At 33.3% G+C, this 21,153-nt stretch overlaps 2 protein-coding genes across 2 annotated transcripts; both read right to left on the bottom strand.

Moving 5' to 3' along the window:
* Positions 1-1,019: 1,019 nt before the first annotated feature.
* On the bottom strand, positions 1,020-11,423 carry LOC142612505 (uncharacterized). Its single transcript, XM_075784590.1, has 6 exons — positions 11,283-11,423; positions 11,007-11,016; positions 9,045-9,194; positions 8,346-8,474; positions 7,808-7,891; positions 1,020-1,630 (listed from the first exon to the last, which is right to left on the bottom strand). The coding sequence occupies exons 1-6, from the start codon at positions 11,421-11,423 to the stop codon at positions 1,020-1,022; spliced, it is 1,125 nt and encodes a 374-aa protein (XP_075640705.1).
* Positions 11,424-15,771: 4,348 nt separating this feature from the next.
* LOC142614224 (uncharacterized) lies at positions 15,772-20,532 on the bottom strand. Its single transcript, XM_075786791.1, has 7 exons — positions 19,987-20,532; positions 19,612-19,761; positions 19,147-19,260; positions 18,499-18,594; positions 18,028-18,093; positions 17,074-17,708; positions 15,772-16,576 (listed from the first exon to the last, which is right to left on the bottom strand). Exons 1-7 carry the CDS (start codon positions 20,510-20,512, stop codon positions 15,965-15,967), a joined length of 2,199 nt encoding a protein of 732 aa, XP_075642906.1. The 5' UTR covers positions 20,513-20,532; the 3' UTR covers positions 15,772-15,964.
* Positions 20,533-21,153: the final 621 nt, after the last annotated feature.

Raw genomic sequence — 21,153 nt, 5'->3', positions numbered from 1 at the left:
ATTTACGTTGTGGCACCTTCTTCAAGGTAGCCCACGCCAAATGAAAGTAGAGCAGAAACACTCCCATAGAAAACAATGTTACTGGTAGGTGGGCCACTATATACGAGGTGGATGACACAATTTTTAGTTGATCCCTAAAGATGAAGAAATGTACATCTACCAAAACTTTATAAGTAGGTAAGCCTATAATTAGTAATTAGTTGTTAGGATAAAATACGACCATAACTGTCTACCAAAACTTTTTTTCTTTTTTAAGTGGGTTCTAGTTAAGTCAATTAATAAAGTCTCTAATGGTTGAATAAGAAATTTAAGGTTCAATCCTTACTTATACCAAAAATCTGATTGGCATTTTAGTCTAATAATAAAAAACGCAATTATCAGAAGGAAACACCATAAGTTGAAACTCTATAGTGATAAAAAATTTAAAAATCCAATTTGCTATTGAAGCACAAACTACACTTAACACACGGTTGAAAATCAGTTACTTCTCAAGAAATTTTCTTAATTAGTTGTTGAAAGTTAGGAAATTCAAAGAGCTTTTATACCACTTGTAGATTAAATACCTTATTTTTTGTAGAGGTATTGCAAAAACGTTTTACCACTTGGATTTATGTGGATAACTTGGTTTGGCTACAAATGAGTATGTAATTAAAGAAATAATTGAGATATCTATCATTCCATTACGAACCATGCTAATTGAGGATTTCAAATTGTGAAAATGTACGTTATTTTCTGGAAATCATGTTAGTAGGTGAGGTTTCTTGTGTCAGAGAGAGGATGAGATTCAACATTGAAGAACTCTATATTCAATAATTATTTTCACAGTCCAAGCCGTTCTTTAAAGTCAAAATTCCAAGCCCAAACAAAAGACATACACAAGCAGATATTTTGCTTGACATAGAACTCGTAAGACAAGCAGCTTAATTATTTCAAACATGAAGTAAACCAAGAAACTCGATGGATGGAGAAAAAGTAAAATATTAAAACATAAAGCAGCTGAATGTAGCAGCGGAAACACCCTAGAGAGACACCATCGTGTGGCTCGGTCGAGGTACCTTCTTAAAATGAGCCCTTACAAGATCAAAGTAGAGCGGGAATTGTGAAATGGCATAAAATGTAATGGGCAGGCACGTCACCACATACACTGGAAGTGCCCTGTCTTTAAGTTTATCCTTGAGCACAAAGAAATGTCCAGCACAGAAAGATATTAACATTGCGGCAATAGATACGAACAATGAAGTTAAGCCGAGCAAAAGTTTCCGTGGTAAGTCTACCCGGAAATCTTTTTCTTGGTACCGACAAGTGAGAATGGAGAGGAACAAGAACAAGGCAGTGACGGAGAAGCATAGGGCAACAAGTGAGGTTACAGCAAAGATGTCGAATGCTGGATGACTTTCGAGGATTGGCGTGCCACTATTCTCCTTGACACCACCTGGGACAGTGGTTGACGTTGCAAAGGCAACAGTGGCAATGAGTGCAGCCACAACTGAGCAGGATTCAGAGGTTTTGTTTAGCCATTCACCTCCCTCTTTGACAAGATCCTTGTGATTTTCAGTGAAAATATCTGCAGGGGTCTTATTGTCGTTGTTGGTTTGGCAAAGTAAGTATTTTGGCGAGTGCTCTTGACAAGCTGCATTGAAAAATAATACATATACGTAACACGTGCAGTTTTGAGTGTGTCTTTAAACAATTTGAGTAGAAATTATACTTTTAATGATGAAAAAGGTAAAACAGACAAGTCTCTCAAGTCAAGGGATATAACTCTATATTATAAAATAAAATAAAATAATTATAGCATTTAACACTTTTTTTTTCCTAATGAAATATATCGGTAGTGAGTTTTGTCAAAGTGATTAGGTTGCTCCAATTACAATAAATGTCATATTAGTAGTTATGAAAAATATTGTATCCATAACATTACTCAAATTTTCAATTTCCAAAAAAAGAAAAAAAAAAGAAGAAAATAAGATCTTCTCAATTTAAGTGAAATAAATTTCAAGTAAAATCGAGAACCATTTCAAGGTTTATATTTTATTCCAATAACAATGAATAAAGTTACGGGATATTGGATATACTTTTAAATCTATAATATTTAGTTCAATTTTATATAGGGATGATCCTTTCATAGTTTTGAGTTCATACCTCGTACCACTTGATCTCTGATTGCATTTGCAATCACTACATCAAAATGTATTTTTAATGACGAAAATTAGTAAGGAAATATTTTTCATCGCTAAAAATATAGCTTTAGTGGTGAAATATAAATTTCGTCACTAATAATGAAAAAAATTATAACATTTAGCGACGAAAATGAATTTCGTCACTATTGTGATCTGAAAAATGGGCGCTAGTGGAGGGAAACTTTGGCGCGAGTTTAATTAGTCTATAGTGACAAAATATTTCGTCGCTAAAAGTTGAAATTTTTAGTGACGAAATATTTCGTCACTGTAGGTATTGCTGTGGATAGTATTAGTGACGAATATATTTTTGTCGCTATAAAGAAGAATTAGCGACGAAAAATATTCGTCACTAAAAATAATAATAGTTTTGCACTTATATGTTTTTAGTAACGAAATCACAATTCGTCACTAAAAATATGATTTAGCGACGAAATATGAATTTCGTCTCTAAAAATCTTAACAAAGCCCGGTCTTTAATGACGAAACTGAAATTCGTCACTAAAACCTTGAAAGCCTAGTTTCAAAACCCAGCTAAACCACAAAACATTTCACTACCCAAGAGCCATTTCGGTCACAAAAAAAAAACCAAGAGCCATTTCGGTCAAAAACCAAAAAAACCCAAACCGCATGTGAAGCCACCGTCGCCGATTAAGCTCAACAGTGACGCTTTAGGTTGCCGGCGATCGGCGATGCTTCAGTGACACGATAGGCGATGCTTCAGGTTGCAAATCGCGACGCTTCAGGTCGCCAATCGTTGGCGACGCTTCAGCGTTGCGATGTGCGACCTTCAGCGTCGCGATCTGCGACCTTAAGCGTCGCCGATCGCGACGCTGAAGGTCGCAGATCGCGACGCTGAAGCGTCGCCAACCATCGGTCGCAGCTCACCGGCGACGCTTCATCCTTCATTCGATGACGCTTCATCCGACGACGCTTCAGTTTGCGACGCTTCTGACGACCCTTCGCCTTCCACCCAGCCGGCGACACTTCGCCTCCCACCCCGCCGGCGACCCTTCGCCTCCCACCCCCAAGCTTGGGTATTTTTTTTTCCCTTTTGAGTTAATTTTTGTTTAATGATTCTAGTTCCTTTGGGTATTTTTGTTTAATGATTCTAAATGCTTGATGCTAATTTTTTTTTTTAATGATTCTAGTTCCTTTGGGTATTTCTTTGTTTGATACAGTAATGGGTATATGCATTTTTGTTTAGTTTGGGTATTTGATATTTACTGTGTGTGGTTGTGAAGAAAGTTTCTTATATACGTACATATCAATTGCTGTAATTCATTTTTATTTCTATGGTTCTTGGTTTGGTTTCCACATTGATACCAGTGTTAGATATATGTAGTGTGCAAGTTCCTATACATTAGGTGTAATGTATGAACTCAAAATGAGATTACCCCATCTTCTAAATTTTCTTGTGTTGATTATTGCTTAGGTAATGATACTCTGATTTCACAATGGGATTGTGTCCTCTGATTGTTATTTTACTTGATTTAATGGGGGATTGTTCTCTAGATTATGTTTTAGATACGCTGTGCTACTCTATTAATATTTCTTGCAAGACAAATGATGAGATTTTTTTCCCTAATTGCTAGTTTTTTCTATCATCCATTTTGATGACAAAATGAGTGTTTAATCTGAGAAAGGAATATTAGGATGGCATTGTCTCTAAAACCAGGATGATGAAGGTTGTTTTTTTTGGGGGGTGGGGTCCTTTGTTATCAATTATCATAAGATTAAATTCAAATCTTTTGGGATTAGCATAGAATAAGGATATAAACTATAGAGATATATGAATGACATTACAGGTGAAGTGAATGGTTTTGTGGAATTAGAATTTAACACTAGTATTGATGAGGATCATGATGGCACTGGTTAGTTTAAACAGAAGCACTTTAATGTTACTTTAAATACTGTCAATGCACTTTAAGGTAGAAGTTTAAGGATTTTGGTATATATGTACTTAACATAAAAGTTTAAAATTGATGCATAATAGGTGTAATTTGACCTTTCCATCTTGATTGAAAGGTACTATGAGATTTGGTTACGGTCTAAAATTTATCTAGATAAATGAAAAGTTATAGATTTGGGTAATATACATACACCCCCACATGGGTGTTCATTGTCATATATGATTAAGAGCTTTTATTAAATTGATTCCATCTTGCTTGGGCGATATGCATGTTGAAATTTTTTTAATGTTTGAGCTAAACTGGCTGCTTTCTTCTTTTTTTTTTTTTATTTAAATTTTTTATGGGGGTGGCTACTCTTAATGCATTGTTAGAAATGTTTCTTATAACATAGTTAATGTTTTTACTTTACGATTTTAATGTAGTATTGTTTTTATATTTGTGCAGATTTCTTATTGGTGGCTTTTAGGGGATTTACTTTTGACATTACTTGAAGACATATGAGGACATCTTCCATTAGTTTTAATTATATTATGCTAACATTTTTGTATTGTTATAAAATATCTTGAGTTATTGTATGTATTGCAAACAATTATTGTATGGAAGGAGTTTGAATTGGATACTTGTTTTATTTTTTACTTGTGGAATGTATGGATCTTTTTTTTTTTTTATAAATGTGTTGAAATAAATGTATTATTCAAATGTGAGGTTTTAGTAATGTATTAACAGGTTACAGGTTAATATCAAAGCCATGAAAAAAATAAAAACAGAAAATAAGTTTTAGTGACGAAATATTTCGTCACTAAATGTAGCAAAATTTTGTAAGAAATGGTTTTAGTGACGAAAATTTTCGTCACTATATGTGCATGGATTTTCTTAAAAATAGTTTTAGTGACAAAATTATTCGTCACTAAATATGATTTAATAAACTAAAGTGTTTTCAGTGACGAAATATTTTCGTCACTGAATGGTGTTTTTAGTGAGGAAAACATTTAGTGACGAAACGTTTTCGTCTCTAAAAGTTTTTTTTTTAAATCAAATCGGACTTTTAGTGACGAAATTTTTCGTCACCAGGACTTTTAGTGACGGGGTTTCAGCGACGAAATGAATTTCATCACTAAAAGTCCGATTTCGTCACTAAAGGTTCTTAGTGACGAAAAACTGGACTTTTAGTGACGAATTTTTTCGTCACTGAAAATACATTAATGCACAAAAATATATGCACGCATCTAAGTGGAAATGGTGACTTTAAGTTTTGTTTTCAGTGCAATTATTATGTGTGATAAATGTGTGTGCAACAAATAGTGCGTAATAAGTACTACTCATAACAAATATTTCCATTACGATTTTCCTATTTACAAATGGAGATACAGAAAATAAGGCAAGACTAAAAGGTGAAAAGGATGGTATATCAAATCCTAGAATGCGCTCTATTCCTCTGCAAAAAAATGTGATAATCAATAAGGGGGCGCAACAATATTTCCAAAATGAATAATGCTTCTGATCTTCACTTCGGGATCCTTCTGAAGGAAAAATTCTGGTTTTGTAATTCATACAAAACCCACAGCGGAAGCAACGAACAAGGATCTATTTCATTCATGATTGATAACGTGCACAATGTAAATTTCAAAATTTAAGAACAAGATAGCGTACCTTGGTGTGTAGAAATTCAAAACAAAGATTAGAAGCACTTGGGAACACTTTTAATCTTCACTCCAATTCCACTTTACTTCCAAGATGTGTGGTCTCTCAATCAGTTTTTCAAAGGGAGAATGAAAGTGTGTCTCACACTCTCTCACACACCGTTTCTTTTTCTTTTCTAATCTCTTCTAATAAAAATTCGGTATGTTTCTCCCTTTATAACTAACTGATTATCTAATTGGGCTGGCCTATTGGGCCTTTCCAATTGGACTTTAGTGTGTGGCTTGGAGTGGGACCAAAAGGGACCAATAAGACACTAGCTCCAATGGGCCTTGGGCTTTTCCGTCAACTCTTGACAAATCCAAAGTTACCATTAATTATATTTAATACCACTATATAAATATAATTGCACTCTAGGCCTTATTAATAAATTATATCCCAAGACTTTATTATACACGTAACCCCTTCATAAAATATTCGTAGTAACACAAAGTCATAAATATAGACTGCCACTTTGTAAATTACTACATCTTATCCTTGAGTACCCGGTTTAATTCTTTAAAGTTATTCATTATATATTTATGAAATCCAATTTCATAAATATATACTTTAGTAATTTCTTACTAAAGTGGTTAGACCTAACTCTCTGAATAACTGAAACCATTAAACTTATCTCAAGGGAATATTTTATATCTCCATGAAGAGACTATGAATTCCATCTTGAGAATATATGTTCGATCAACACTAAATGTGGTTGCCCAACATACTGAGATTTTGACCGTCGCTTCAGATCTCACTCCTGATATATCAAAGCAACCTACACTTCATGATCAGGTCCATTATTCTCTCAGGATTAAGAGTTCATGCAAATAAAAGTCGTGAGATTTATTATTCATTTGACAGTCATTAGGAGAACAATAAATCTCACAGCGGTCCTGTTCAATATGTTTTAACTCTTAAAACATATCAACATATCAACTAGAAGTCTCCACTTCCATGATCAAGACAAATCATCTTAGTTGACACGTTATAGTCTTCGCAGATGAAATGCCCAATTTCATCACCGACTACGAACTATAAATTCTGAGTTTACAAAGAACTTGTGATTTACTTTTTCTGTGACTTTTCACATAAATCACATACAATGCATCTCATGGACTATATGATAATGTCCCATATTCATGTTACCATTATTTTAGATAGTAATAAAATAACTTTATCAATCACAATATTAAGTCATACATTATGTCATACATAATGTCATACATAATATCATACATAGCATCATACAATAGGATTTAAGAGCACAAATCCTAAAACCTTCAAAAAATTAAATTAGATTATTATAATGTGCAAATAGTAAGATTCATTAGTAGATTTAGTCTACCTTTGGATATAGTTTTTGCAAAAACTGTACCTAAAAATAGATAGGCTTTAAAAAAATATATAAATAAACAAATAAGTTAAGATTTTATTTTTTAAGTTAAAAAATAAAAACCTAAAAAAGAGTAGAATGTTATGGGCATAAAGGTAAATGGCAAAGGAGGCTGTGGTGGGTTTGTGGTGGCATTAGTTTGTGGTGGCAAAGGAGGCTGTGGTGGTTTTTTATTTTGGGTTTTTGGAGGTGATTTGTAGTCGTGGTTGGTGGTGTGGGTGATTGTGGTGGTTGTTTGGTGGTGGCGGCTAAATTTCAGTGGTTGGCTTGATTTGGGTTGTTTTGTTCTAGATTTGGGTTTGGGTTTGGGTTTGGGGATGATGAGAGAGAGAGAGAGAGACGGTAGTTTTATGCTTATTTTATTAGGAAGTTTATATAATTTTATTTCGATATATCTAAAAATAGAAACTGGGATGTTGAGAGAGCTGTAAAATGAGATGACAAAATAGATAAAGTAAATTTTTTAGGAAGTAAAATAGAACTTTTTTTACATCTTGGATGCTAATGCTCTTAGAAGGTATCCAACCCAAAAATTAATAGGCGGAGAGGACCAACTTGGACATAAACCTTTAGTAAATCTTGAACCCAACCGATACAAGATTCTTTAGCAATTAGAACACACTTGTTACAATTGCACACCTCACCTTCATGTCTCAATTTGAGAGTAACATTTGATGTTTCAGGATTCTCTTCATCTGCTTTTTTGCCTTTATCACATAGTACTTTTCCTATAATAACCACTAGAAATTAGGAAACTAGCTTGGTTATGTTATGTGACGAAGTGCACACATAATTAAATTTAAAAAGAGAAAATAAGAGAGGCTTTCCATTGGTTTTGGATTTTTGTGTATGTGCCAAAGTTTTTGCTGGGGAGAAAACTAGCTAGGGAGACCCCAAATGAGAAACTAATATAACATACACCGACGCTATTTAACCTTAAAAACTTAAGTTTATAGTCTTAAACCAGTTATGTTATACTAATTACGCTCATTTATTGTTTCTAAAAAATGAATAAAAAAACCATTTATTCCTTCCAATTGTCATGAAAAAATTTCAGTTGCCTTGACTTGCCAAAATTTCATGTTCTATCATTTGTTTTAAAGTGAACATTTTTTTTTTTTGACCAGATGTTTTAAGTGACTTTTATTAGTTATTCTTAATGTAAGATTTTATTTCACTTACCAACTTGAATTTTGGTCCACCTCCCCAGCAATTGAATGAAGCTGAAGCATGTTTGGTAGTTTTCCGGAAATTTGTGTTCACGCCTCTTAAGACTCGTATCGATTTTTTTAAGCTTATCAACTGGTGTCCCTGTGAAAAAGCAATGGAGGATAATGACATTTAATGCTGTATGACATAAATAAGTCAAAGGTATCCTCTGAAGAAAATGATGTGTAGGCGTATATTTTAACAAATGTAAGACGCACGTTATGGTCATTTGGATTAAGAGAGAAATGAGAGTAGAGTAGATTTAGCACAAAATTAGCTTATTTTTAACTAACTCTACTCTACTTCTCTCCACTTTCCCTCCTTCCCACCTTCCATCCGAACAGGCCATTCATGTAGACAAATTATTAGGCGTGCCAATTGCACCTAACAATCTCTGGTGTAATGTATTGAACAACTCAGATTTGACAACTAAGAGCATTCTCATTATCAGCTTCTTCATTTTTATATGTGAAATACTTTAGGATCACAACATTTGTCACATTTTTTACCACAATTTGTTTATGTGGTAAGTTGTGAGTGATGAAATAAAAATAGAGAATATAATGAGTTTATTACTCTATCACTCACAATTCACCATATAAATAAGTTGGGGCAAAAATTGTGGCTTAGCATTACTCTTTACATGCAGCTTGACAATTTAGTAACACTTACAATAATAAATGATCTTGCTCCACCATCCAAGGTGGCAACCACTTGGGAAGGCAGAAGGCTTCTCTGCTAAGAGATGGATCGGCAATATTCCATTCTCATCCACACAAATCGCAAGTTCTCCGTGTAGGAGAAGTATCCGATATGCCAAATCTGTCAACCACAATGTTTAAAATATGGTTTAGCAAGTATTCAATCACCAGTATTCAAACATGTAGCAACTATTGGTTTAAACATTAGTTTATTAAATTAAATTATCTGATAGGCATGAAGTGAATTTCAACATCCCTGGAGTAAATTATATTGATATTTTTCTCCAAATGATCGGTAATTTCGAAATTTTCAAGAGCAGTTGAAGGACTAAACATCCCTGGAGAATATACTTCTATTTAATGCAAAAGGTTTGTTTGTTGAGCTCACGATACCTGAAATTTCAAATTTCTATCAATTTTTATACTATCAAGTATCAACAGAGCCCTATGATGTTGTCACAGGGAAAAAAAGAAAAAGAAGGAAAAGAAATGAAGAAGGAAAAGAGAAAGAAAGAAGAGAAAAGAAAAAGTGGATAATTATTCCATGCCGGCAATTTGGTAGTGGTACCACATGTTTTGTGGATCGAGACAGCAAAGACCCTAATATTCTGTTAGTGCTAATAAATATCTCTTATTCAAGAAAAAAAAAATCCATACTAATTAACATAACAAGCAAAAGAAAATCAACATTAAAAAAATCAAGTGCACAGAGTTATGATTGTTTTGAGATATAGTAATTGATATTGGACTCGCCTTATCATTCTCTATTTATTTTTAATTTCCTTATTTGTATTTTTGAAATTCTATAATCTATATCTGTTCGAAGTTCCAACTTCTAAATCATATCTTGTGCTCTCAAATATATAAACAGAATATAAAAAATACTACAATATTGTGACTTTGTGAGAGTGACATTTCATTCAACCTACTGTTTTTCAATCAACTAGAACCTTGCCTTGAAAAAGAGAAAGACTAAAGAGGGAACATTAACAACTTAAATGAGAAAGCAGTCACGGGATCATCAACTGTGCATAGTGCATACTTTAAGGAAAGGATTGAAATGGGAGATATGAACATGCGTGCAATAACTGTAGAAATGCCAACGTTGTTACGTTATGTACATCAGTTCCAAAATAAAATGTAGAGTGTCCAACAAGGACATCCCTGCCAGCAGGGACGGACCCAAGAATTTAAGCTGGGGGCTAGAGTTAAGTGATTTTTTTTTTTTTCAAATACACATTCATATAGTATTAAAAAACTATTAACCAAGATAAATACACAAAAATTATTGTTTCTTAATATATTAAAGGGTCATGCTAACGAATGCCCTTAGAGCATTGTTTAACAATCCATTTTAGGAAAGTTTTGACATCACTTTTATGGGAAATGAAAAAAGTTATTAAAAAATTAATTTTTTTTTCTTTCTTTTCCCGTAAAAACTTTCTTTAAATAGATTATTAAATAATGCCCTAAGGGCATTCGTTAGCATTTCCCTATATTAAAATACAATCAACTACCAAAAAAACAAAATACATGAAACACTATTGCTTCTTAATACAATCATCTATGAAAAGAGAACTTGACGCTCTTTTAAATCTTCAAAATCATCTATGATTGAATCCAAACTAAATGTCAAAGTTATATCCTTTCCAATGTATAAATTTAGTATTTTTCACTTCTTTTCAATTTATAAATTCATCTAATTTAGTATTATGAGTTAACAATAGACGCAAGGGTATCACTATTATTTTCTTAAATTTATGTGACAATTTACTATATTATATTATATGATTTATTTTTTTCTTTTTTCTTTGGTCTTTGTATCTCTGCTTTTATTTATCTTTTTGTCTTTGTCTTGTCTCCTTATTCTTGACCTTCACCTAGTCCTACTACCAATACTATGAATTTATTATACCCGACCTAACAGACAAACCGATACATTTCTATAATTAAACAACTTATAACAAAAAAATAGGAATCAAAATACCTAATAAACATTTACTAAAAATATATATTTTTACTGAAAAGAGTAAAGCTAGAAAGTGCTGCTCAATACTTGATTTTTTTTTTCCATTGGGTTTTCTCAAGAACCAAACAGAGTATATAGCCCCCAAAAACCGAGAGAGAGAGAGAGAGAGAGAGAGAGAGAGAGAGAGAGAGAGAGAGAGAGAGAGAGAGAGAGAGAGAGAGAGAAATAGTACTCGCAAACCTTATCAGGTGTAATTGCTAGGAAAATGTAAACCTCGCCTTCGAAGGTGATGGTGAGCTCGCTCGTGAGAGAAGCGGAAGTAGAAGCCAAAGCAAAACCGAAGTGCCACTGGCATGAGCCTCCACCTTTGTCTCCGTCCATCTCTATCGGCATTGAACAAGCTGGTTCTCTCTCCCCTCCTCCTCAATTCATCAGTTCATCACCAACATCAATTCATTAGTACTTTTTTTTTCAATTCATTTTTCCGTTTGGTTTTGGACTATTGGGTTAGTGGGTCTACTCTGTTTTTTTGTTTTTTTTTATTTTACATGGGCTCTAGGCTGGCCGACTCAGTGGGATGGTTCAGGATTTTTGGAAGGGGGCCTGGGCTAAAAAGAAAGGGGGGGCCCAAGTCTTCTTCTTGTTTTTGTTTTTAGAAAATTTACTTACTAATTTTTTTTTGGGTCGCGGGGGGGGGGGGGGGGGGGGCTACGGGCCCCCTTAGGCCCCCACCTGGGTCCGATCCTACCTGCCAGACCAAAATAACCATATATAGCGAATAGAAGGTCTAAGCATCCGTGTCAAATGCCAAATATGAGAGAACCAGTTAAACCCCATCATAGAAAACCTCAGGATATACTACTGAGAATCACGACCTCAGTTTGATGAAATTTTTCACTCCTCCAAGGATGGTTACAGCCGTAGCCTAATATTCAGTACTGCCACAATAAAGGATGGCTGAAATTAAGGAAATACGAAAAAAGTAATAAATACCTTTCTTTTTATTTTTTAGCAATTGAAAAGGTAATAACAACAGTTCTATATAAGGAGTGACTCCAATATAATATTGGTAACATACAATAACTATTATGATATGTATAAAGTTTAACTAAAAAATTGGTTCTTTCTTAAAAAAAATATAAAAAACTACAAAATTGGTTATAGCCTTAAGCTATAAAAATGACTATAGTCAATATTTTTTTATTGGAGATGAATTTTGAGAAATCCACCACTGAATTACATCTTCTTCTTATATCCTCCGTACTTGCAAAATTTCTAAAAATTAAAAATTATTAGCTATGTCATCAACAAATTGTTTAAATTGCAAGTTTTTGTATTTTAAAATAATGCATAATATATAAGCTTATAGATCATATAGTAAATAATATCCGATTGACACAAAATTTGGCATGTGTATTAAAAGCATGTAGAACATGCAATTCAATGGTTATATTTTCAAAATATGTAGTAAATTTTATTTTATTGAGTAAAGTTGTGACTTTAGGCTACAAGTTTTATAACTAAATTTTGTCCTTATGATATTATCAATGTCTAGTGTCTACCTTGTTGTTTCTCCCACAAAAAAGAAAAAAGAAAAAAAAAGAGATAGTTACAAAACCCTTCCCCCTGGACCCCCAAGTACTTTGTGTATGGGAAGATACAGATTCAGCCACAAAGCCCTTAGCACCCAAAAAAAAAAAAAAAAAAAAAAAAAAAAAAAAACTCAATATCTAGTTACTTTCTATAATTAAGCATTGGATCTAATGTAATGAACTGCTCCTTCAACGAGAATAAACCATGGCTAGGATGGTCTCTTTGTCGGAAAATTATTGAATATTTTGGGAGTACCATAAATGCGTACCACCTCCCTCTCACATGAATTGTAGATCTCACTATAAATTTAATTAGTAGGACCTATAGTTACGTGAGAAGGCAGAGTACGCATTTATAGTATTCTGAGAGTATCCAATAATTACCCCTCTTTGTCATCTTTTGAACAAGAACTTAGCATTTTCTTTTGTTTATACCATAAAAAAAGAAAAAATAAATAAATAAAGGAGGAACTAGAAGTCTAGAACCTTGCATTAAAAAAAGAGAGGGGAGGGGGGACAAAAAGCAAAAAAAGAAATATGTTAGCTTAAATGGGAACACACGAGATGCTAGTGGTGCATTAATTAGTTTAAGAAAAGAATAGGATAATTAATGATTTGTACCTTTACCCCCAAAAATAATAATAAGAATAAATCAATGATTTGTACAAATATTCCTTAGTCACCCTTTCCTAAAAGCATTCATTCTTAGCGGTCGCCGGTTGATTTAGGATTTTACTTTATGAGAATAAACTCTTTATACACAAGTCAGTCCACTTCAGTCCTAATTGGTCCAGTCCGGTCGATTTTGTCTATTTTGGTCATATTCAGTCCATTTTGTTCACTTTAGTACTATTCGGTCCATTCAGATTTATTCAGTTCATTTGGTCATATTTGGTTTACTTTGGTTCTATTTGGTCTTATTCTTTGGTCCTGTTCGATCCACTTGGTTCTATTTGGTCCACTCTGGTTCTATTCAGTCTACTTTGGTCCTATTCGGTTTATTCTGTCTTATTCAGTCCACATTGGTCTTATTCGGTCCACTTTACTCCTATTCGGTCCACTTCTGTCACATTCGGTCCATTCTGTCCATTTTAGTCCACTTTCGGTTTATACAGTCTTATTTGGTCCACTTTAGTTCTATTCAGTCCAATTTTGTCTAATTCGGTCCAATTTAGTCTAATTTGGTCCATTTAGTTTTATTTGGTCCTATTCAGTCTTACCCGGTCCAATTTGGTCCTACTCGGTCCAATTAGTTCTATTCAGTCCATTTTAGTCTTATTTAGTCCTCTTTAATTCATTCTATACATTTCGGTCATATTCGGTCCACTATATCTACTTTGGTCCTATTCGGTCATATTTCGTCCACTTTGGATTTATTCAGTCCTATTCGGTCCACTTTAGTTTCATACGGTCCAATTGGTCTTATTCAGTCCAATTTATTCCTATTCGGTCCACTTAGGTTTTATTCAGTCCTATTCAGTATTTTTCAGTTCAATTTGGTCCTGTTCAGTTCACCTTAGTCCTATTCGGTCTTATTCAGTCATATCTGGTCCATTTTGGTGCTATTCGGTCAACTTGGATCTATTCCGTCCATTTAGGTTTATTCAGTCCTCTTTAGTCTTATTCAGCTCTCTTTGTTCCATTCTTTCCACTTCAGCCCATTCTATTCACTTTGGTCCTATTCGGTTCATTCAGTTTTATTTGGTCCATTTTGGTTCTATTCAATCCACTTTGGTCTTATTTTGTCCATATCGGTCTTATTAAGTCCATTCAATCCACTTCAGTCCATTATGTCCACTTTGATCCTATTCAGTCTATTCGGTCCATTCAGTCCTATTCGGTCTTATTTTGTCCATCTCAGTTTTATTCGGTTCATTTGGTCCAATTTAATCCATTTTGGTCAACTTCGATCCATGTCATCTAATTCGGTCCATTATAGTCCATTTCGGTCCTTTCAATACATTCGGTCCATTTTTGTGCACTTATATAATGGGAAAATATAGGTTTCAATTCAGAGCACCTATTTAAAATCCAAATTTGTTAACTAAATATAGATCTCAACTTATCTAAAATCTTAAGCATAATATTGATTGTTGCTACATTCCTATTTGATGTAATTTTCGGTCCCACTAAATTTAAGTGAAAGTTTTTCCAAACATGAAGGCTAGGAATATACAATAACACAATTGTAATTGTTAGGATAATTACTCATTTGTTTTAACATCATTTCTTTTAAATGAATTGCATGAGGTTGATTATATTTTCAAGTAAAATAAAGAAATAAATTAATATATATATGTGTGTGTGCGCGCGCTTGTGTGTAATTTTTGTTTAACTATCCATACAACGAATGGGAGAATGACTAGTTCTTCATAAATAGCACAATTTATTTATAGTCCTATGCCTAACTAGCTCAGGTAGATTACTCAAAAAGATGTGAGCATTGGTATTTCATGTTAGACTAAAGCGTAAAACACGCGCGCGCGCACTCACACACACATATATATTTGTTTAGACAATGACTAATCTAACAAATTTAAATGAAAATAAACAACCCTATAAAATTTTTATTTCTCATAAATTAACTATATAAAAGTTGAACTCACATCATTCAAATTCATAATAATAAAAAATAAAGTGATAAATTACAAATTTCACCCCTAAAGTTTGGGAGTGTTTGAATTTCATACTAAAGTTTCAAAATTTGAAATTTACTCCCTAAAGTTTGGGGGTATTTGGATTTTAGGTTGAAACTCTATAATAATAAAAAAAAAAGTTAAAAATCCAATTTGCTATTGAAGCACAAACTACACTTAACACACGGTTGAAAATTAGGTGCTTCTCAACAAATTGTTTTAATTAGTTGTTGAAAGTTAGGAAATTCAAAGAGCTTTTATACCACATGTAGATTAAGTACCTCTTTTTTGTAGAGGTGTTGTACCACTTGGATTTATGTGGATAACTTGCTTAGTTGATTTGGCTAAAAGTGAGTATGTAATTAAAGAAATAATTGAGATATTTATCATTCCATTACGAACCATGCTAATTGAGGATTTCAAATTGTGAAAATGTATGCTATTTTCTGGAAATCATGTTAGTAGGTGAGAACTCCATTATTCAATAATTATATTCACAGTCCAAACCTTTCTTTAAAGTCAAAATTCCAAGCCCAAATAAAAGACATACACAAGCAGATATATTGCTCGACATAGAACTCGTAAAACAAGCAGCTTAATTATTTCAAACATGAAGTAAACCAATAAACTCGATGGTTAGAGAAAAAGTAAAACATTAAAACATAAAGCAGTTGAATGTAGTAGCGGAAACACCCTAGAGAGACACCATCATGTGGCTCGGTCGAGGTACCTTCTTAAAATGAGCCCTTACAAGATCAAAGTAGAGCGGGAATTGTGAAATGGCATAAAATGTAATGGGCAGGCACGTCACCACATACACTGGAAGTGCCCTGTTTTTAAGTTTATCCTTGAGCACAAAGAAATGTCCAGCACAGAAAGATATTAACATCGCGGCAATGGATACGAACAATGAAGTTAAGCCAAGCAAAAGTTTCCTTGGTAAGTCTACACGGAAATTTTTTTCTTGGTACCGAGAAGTGAGAATGGAGAGGAACAAGAACAAGGCAGTGACGGAGAAGCATAGGGCAACAAGTGAGGTTACAGCAAAGATGTCAAATGCTGGATGACTTTCGAGGATTGGCGTGCCACTATTCGGCTTGACACCACCTGGGACAGTGGTTGACGTTGCATAGGCAACAGTGGCAATGAGTGCAGCCACAACTGAGCAGGATTCAGAGGTTTTGTTTAGCCATTCACCTCCCTCTTTGACAAGATCCTTGTGATTTTCAGTGAAAATATCTGCAGGGGTCTTATTGTCGTTGTTGGTTTGGTAAAGTAAGTATTTTGGCACAGTGCTTTTGACAAACTGCATTGAAGAAAATAATACATATACGTAAGGGGCAGTTTTGAGTGTCTTTAAACAATTTGAGTAGAAATTATACTCGCAATGATAAAAAATGTAAAACAGACAAGTCTCTCTGGTCTAGGATATAACTATATATTATAAAATAAAATAAAAAATTATAGGGATTTAACACTTTTTTTCTAACAAAATATTCAAGTGGTGAGTTTTGTTCAAAGTGTTCATGTTGCTTCAATTATAACATAGGTCATATTAGTAGTTATGTAAAATATCATATCCTTAACATTACTCAAATGTCCAATTCCAAAAAAAAATATTAAAATAAGATCTTCTCAATTTAAGTGAAATGGATTTCAAGTGAAATCGAGAACTATTTCAAGGTTTATATTTTATTCCAATTACAATGTATAAAGTTACATGAAATTGGAAATTCTTTTAGATATATAATATTTAGTTCAATTTCATATAGGGATGATCCTTATATGGTTTTGAGTTCATACCTCGTACCACTTGATCTCTGACTGCATTTGCAATGCAGCCCCAGGAATTAGCCAAGACTGATGCTTTCCTAGCTTAGCTGCAAGATGCAATACGTTGTTGTTGTCGTCTTTATCCCGTGCTTGTAACATGCTATTTGTCTGTAAATTTTCCCCTAATTTGCTCTTGGACAATAGTTGATATATTTGAGGTTGTCTGTTCTCCACTGCCACCAGTATTATATTTTTTTCTTCGGTTGTGTCATGGATAGCCATTGGAAAAGATTTTAGTATTTCCTTGACCATTTCCATGATACCATTTTTTGCTGCAGTCAATAAGGGTGACTCAGATTTTAACTTTAGGGGTAGACTGCTCCCCTTCTCATCATCAGGATTTCCTTTAGAAATCTTGGTAATCTTAGTATCAGATTCATCAGACTGATCAGTTTTACATGGTGACTCATTTTTTAACTCTGGTTGTGGATTGCTGCCCTTCTCACCATCAAAAACACTGACAAAATCTGATTGATCAGTTTTATGTGGTATTAGAACAGGGTTCCTCCCGTGTTCGAAGTACTGTTCTACTTTTATAGATCCGACAACAAATTTCAAGATTGCAGCGGAAAATAAGTGCTTCTCTTTTATCTTCTTTATTTCCTCTAATCCTCGCAATCATAAAATTGAATATATGTTATATATGAACAAAAAAATATTTTAATGTGCATATAGTAACATGAACATGTTTACCGTGCTCACCTCATGTGTACACATCTTATCTGAAACATTAATATTAAACTGGATTACACTTTGATTCTTAACATTTGGATTTATATTCATCTTGGTCCCTTAAGTTTAAGAATTTTCATTATGGTTCACAAATTTTAAACTTAAGAGACAAAAAAAAAAACCAAATTTAAGAATCAAAAGTGTAATTTAATCTTAATAAGAAAAGGCTAAAATGCTAATAAGATGGTGTACCAAATCCAAGACTGCCCAATTTTGCTCTGACACTATTTCGATCTTCACTTTCGGTTTGGGATATTCCTTTAAAAAATAAACAGTTCATTATAATATGCAAATAACAAGGTAAATTAGCAAATTTAGTTATGAGTTGGGCTTGATCAATAACATTAAGGTAACTAGTATTTGTAAGATTTAACATTAACATATGGTAACAATTAATTTTGGAGAGGAAAATAGGAGGAAATAAAAAAAAAAATTAATATTTATTTCATTCTCTTGTTTGAGAGTTTAATAGTAACTCTCAAACAAGTTACTTTGTATTCTATTCCAGTCATTTTCTTTTAAACATTCAAAAAAGAGTGATAAACATTTTATCTTATTTTTTATTTTTCTATTATATCCGTTTTATTCCCTTATAAAGTCACAAGTGTAGTGAAGTCTTAAACTCAAACGATGTATGATTCTGTAACAATTAGAATTCCTCACCTTCTTGACTTGATTTGGGAGTGGAATTAATCGATCCTTTGGGATTCTCTTCATCAGCTTTCTTGCCTTTATTACATAGTCTTCCTCCGGTAAACACTAGAAAAGGAAAGTAGCTTCGTGGCAGACTTAGGCACACAACAATTAAAATAAAAAACAGAAAAAAAAAAATTGCTTACATTGATTTTATAGTGTATGTGCTAAATAAATTTTAATCATGATCTATTTATGCATGTGTGATGTATTAGTCATATTCGCTTATTATTTTAAGAGAAAATATTTTCTTATCTACAATTTACATCCACAGTTTAAAAGGTGAAAAGATAATGCCCACATTTAAATTAAATATGAAGTGAAAAGGTGAATGTGAAACTCTTCAATTCGAAAGCCTAATGCTTTTGAAGTTGTATTTTTCTTTCTCACGTAATTAGAGGGTGGCTTTTGATTTTATTTCAAGGTAAGTTTCAAATTTCAAAAGGTTCACATCAAGTGATTACTGTTACACGTTGTAAAGATATCGCAACTACCTGAATCTACTAAACCTAGAGTTGTAAACAATCTTTAGTTGCCATGAGATTTTATGTCCTGTAATTTGGTTTTGCAATGCCTTTGTTATAAGTTATTTTTAATGTAAGGATTCATTTCACTTACCAGCTTGAACCATACAGTACAGCAATTTAATGAAGTCGATGCATGTTTGGTGGTTCTTCGGAAATTTGTTTAGTAATGTTGTATCGATTTCCTTGGGCACATCAGCCGTTGTACCTTCCAAAACAATAACAGAGAATAATGAATGTAATATTGTACGACAGATATCACTCAAAGGTATCCTTTGAAGAAAAGAGATATGTATGTGCATATATTAACAAATGGAAAAAAGTATGTCAATGCAAAGAAATTATCGAGTGTATTAGTTGCACCTAATAATTTCTTGAGTAGAGCTAATAGTGTTGTAACCTAATTAGTACCTTTTAGTATTTTTAACATGGACGTTCGGAATTCAAATTACCCCTCTCTTTATTGTAAGTTTGTAACTATTGAATTATTTAAATAATAATAATAGCAATAATCCCTCTAATAATGCTATGTTTAACTCAAATTTAGTATAACACTTACAATAATAAATGATGCTGTTCCACCATCCAAGATAGCAACCACTTCTGAAGGCGGAAGGCTTTTCTGCTAAGAGATGGAGAGGCCATATTCCTTTCTCGTCCACACAAGTAGCAAGTTCTTTGTGCAGTCGAAGTATCTCATATGCCAAATCTGCCAATGACAGTAATTAGCAGTTTAGTGTAATGTCTAAAATTTTGTTACAAGTAAACATGATTATTCATGATGTCAAATATTACATGTAGCAACTATTGGTAAGATGATCTGACATCAAATTGATGGAGAGAGAAAATGGTACATTATAAAGTAACACAATCTATTCCTGTGCATTTGATATACAGGTGAACTAAAAACTTTTCAACAAATTAAAATGCTCACCCCAACACTCCCTCTTGATTGCACAGTGTAGAATAGTCTCACCACTATTTTTTCTATAGTAGGACTCGTTTAGCTTGGAGCAACAGATGGAATAGAGTTGAAGGAAGATGTCTCTTTCACCACGAAGCACGGCCAAGAAGAGAGGGGTCTCACCATCCTCGTTGCGTTCTATCCCCAATGATGGATCAGCTTTAGCAATGCAGATGCACATTTTCAAAGTTCCCATTGATGCAGCCACATGCAAAGGAATATTCTTTTTTTCGTTTTTCAATTTTAAAGCCTCTTTATTCTTGTCAGAAATTATCTTTACAAGTTTCTCAACAATGTGGTCTTGGCCGTGGGAGATAGCAAAGTGCAATGCAGTGTCCCCTAACTTGTTTATCCGGACCGTGTAAGCCAATTCAAACTTTTCGCCATATTTCCTAATAACTTCATCCCAGTTACCTGGCATGATATTTTTGTATAAAAGTTCTGCCAAGTCTTTCTGTGAATCCTCGTCATGACCTGGTGGAGTACTAGAAGACATCTTGGAGGAAAAAGTTCTATTTCACGAAAATTAAAGAGATCGATGGTTGCGGAGCTCACAATACCGGAAATGTCTATCGATTTTTATACTATCTAGAGAGGCCTATGATGTTGCCACAAGGAAAAAAAAAAGTGAGAGAGAATAAAAAAAGAAAAGTGACTAATTATTCCATGCTGAGAACTTGGTGCCATATGTTTAAAGATGTTTCAAGAGTGTCTACTAAGTAATAGTGAGGACTGTCACAAACAGGTTTTAAAAGCTAATTAAAACATACATTTATTCTTGAAGCTTCTAGGTTTTCGTTCAAACAGAATTATTTTCTTTTAGGGCTAATAAATATCGCTTATTCAAGGAGAATAAAAATCCAGATTAATATAACAAGCAAAAAGAAAATCAACATTCCCCGTGGAAAACCAAAAAAAAAAAAAAAAAAATCAACATTAAAACAATTGTGTGCGCAATATGTTATGCGCATGCATAAGGCAGCCAGTTTGAAAACTGAGAGAAAGCATGTGATAATTTTACTAAAAAACCAAATTACCTTTATCAAAACGTGTAATAAACCATCTATTTAGCATGAAGTCGAACTTTGTCCTCCACTGCGCAAAATACTTGAATCAGATCGCATTAGCAGTAAAACT

This window comes from Castanea sativa, chromosome 10, assembly GCF_040712315.1.
Source record: "Castanea sativa cultivar Marrone di Chiusa Pesio chromosome 10, ASM4071231v1".
Classification (NCBI taxonomy): domain Eukaryota; kingdom Viridiplantae; phylum Streptophyta; class Magnoliopsida; order Fagales; family Fagaceae; genus Castanea; species Castanea sativa.
The sequence above is the reverse complement of the archived record's forward strand: the minus strand, read 5'-3'. Positions and strand labels throughout refer to the sequence as shown.

What these genes read in the sequence shown, in the direction of transcription:
- LOC142614224 (XM_075786791.1), bottom strand. Translation starts at nt 20,512, where the DNA reads ATGTCTTCTAGTACTCCACCAGGTCATGACGAGGATTCACAGAAAGAC. An exon ending in GTACTGTATGGTTCAAGCTG is followed by an intron (nt 18,595 to 19,146) that starts GTAAGTGAAATG and finishes TTCCTTTTCTAG; the next exon opens with TGTTTACCGGAGGAAGACTA. An exon ending in CAGAGATCAAGTGGTACGAG is followed by an intron (nt 16,577 to 17,073) that starts GTATGAACTCAA and finishes TCTTCAATGCAG; the next exon opens with TTTGTCAAAAGCACTGTGCC.
- LOC142612505 (XM_075784590.1), bottom strand. Translation starts at nt 11,423, where the DNA reads ATGGACGGAGACAAAGGTGGAGGCTCATGCCAGTGGCACTTCGGTTTT. An exon ending in GAGCAAGATCATTTATTATT is followed by an intron (nt 8,475 to 9,044) that starts GTAAGTGTTACT and finishes GCTTTTTCACAG; the next exon opens with GGACACCAGTTGATAAGCTT. An exon ending in TCTCAAATTGAGACATGAAG is followed by an intron (nt 1,631 to 7,807) that starts GTGAGGTGTGCA and finishes TTTTCAATGCAG; the next exon opens with CTTGTCAAGAGCACTCGCCA.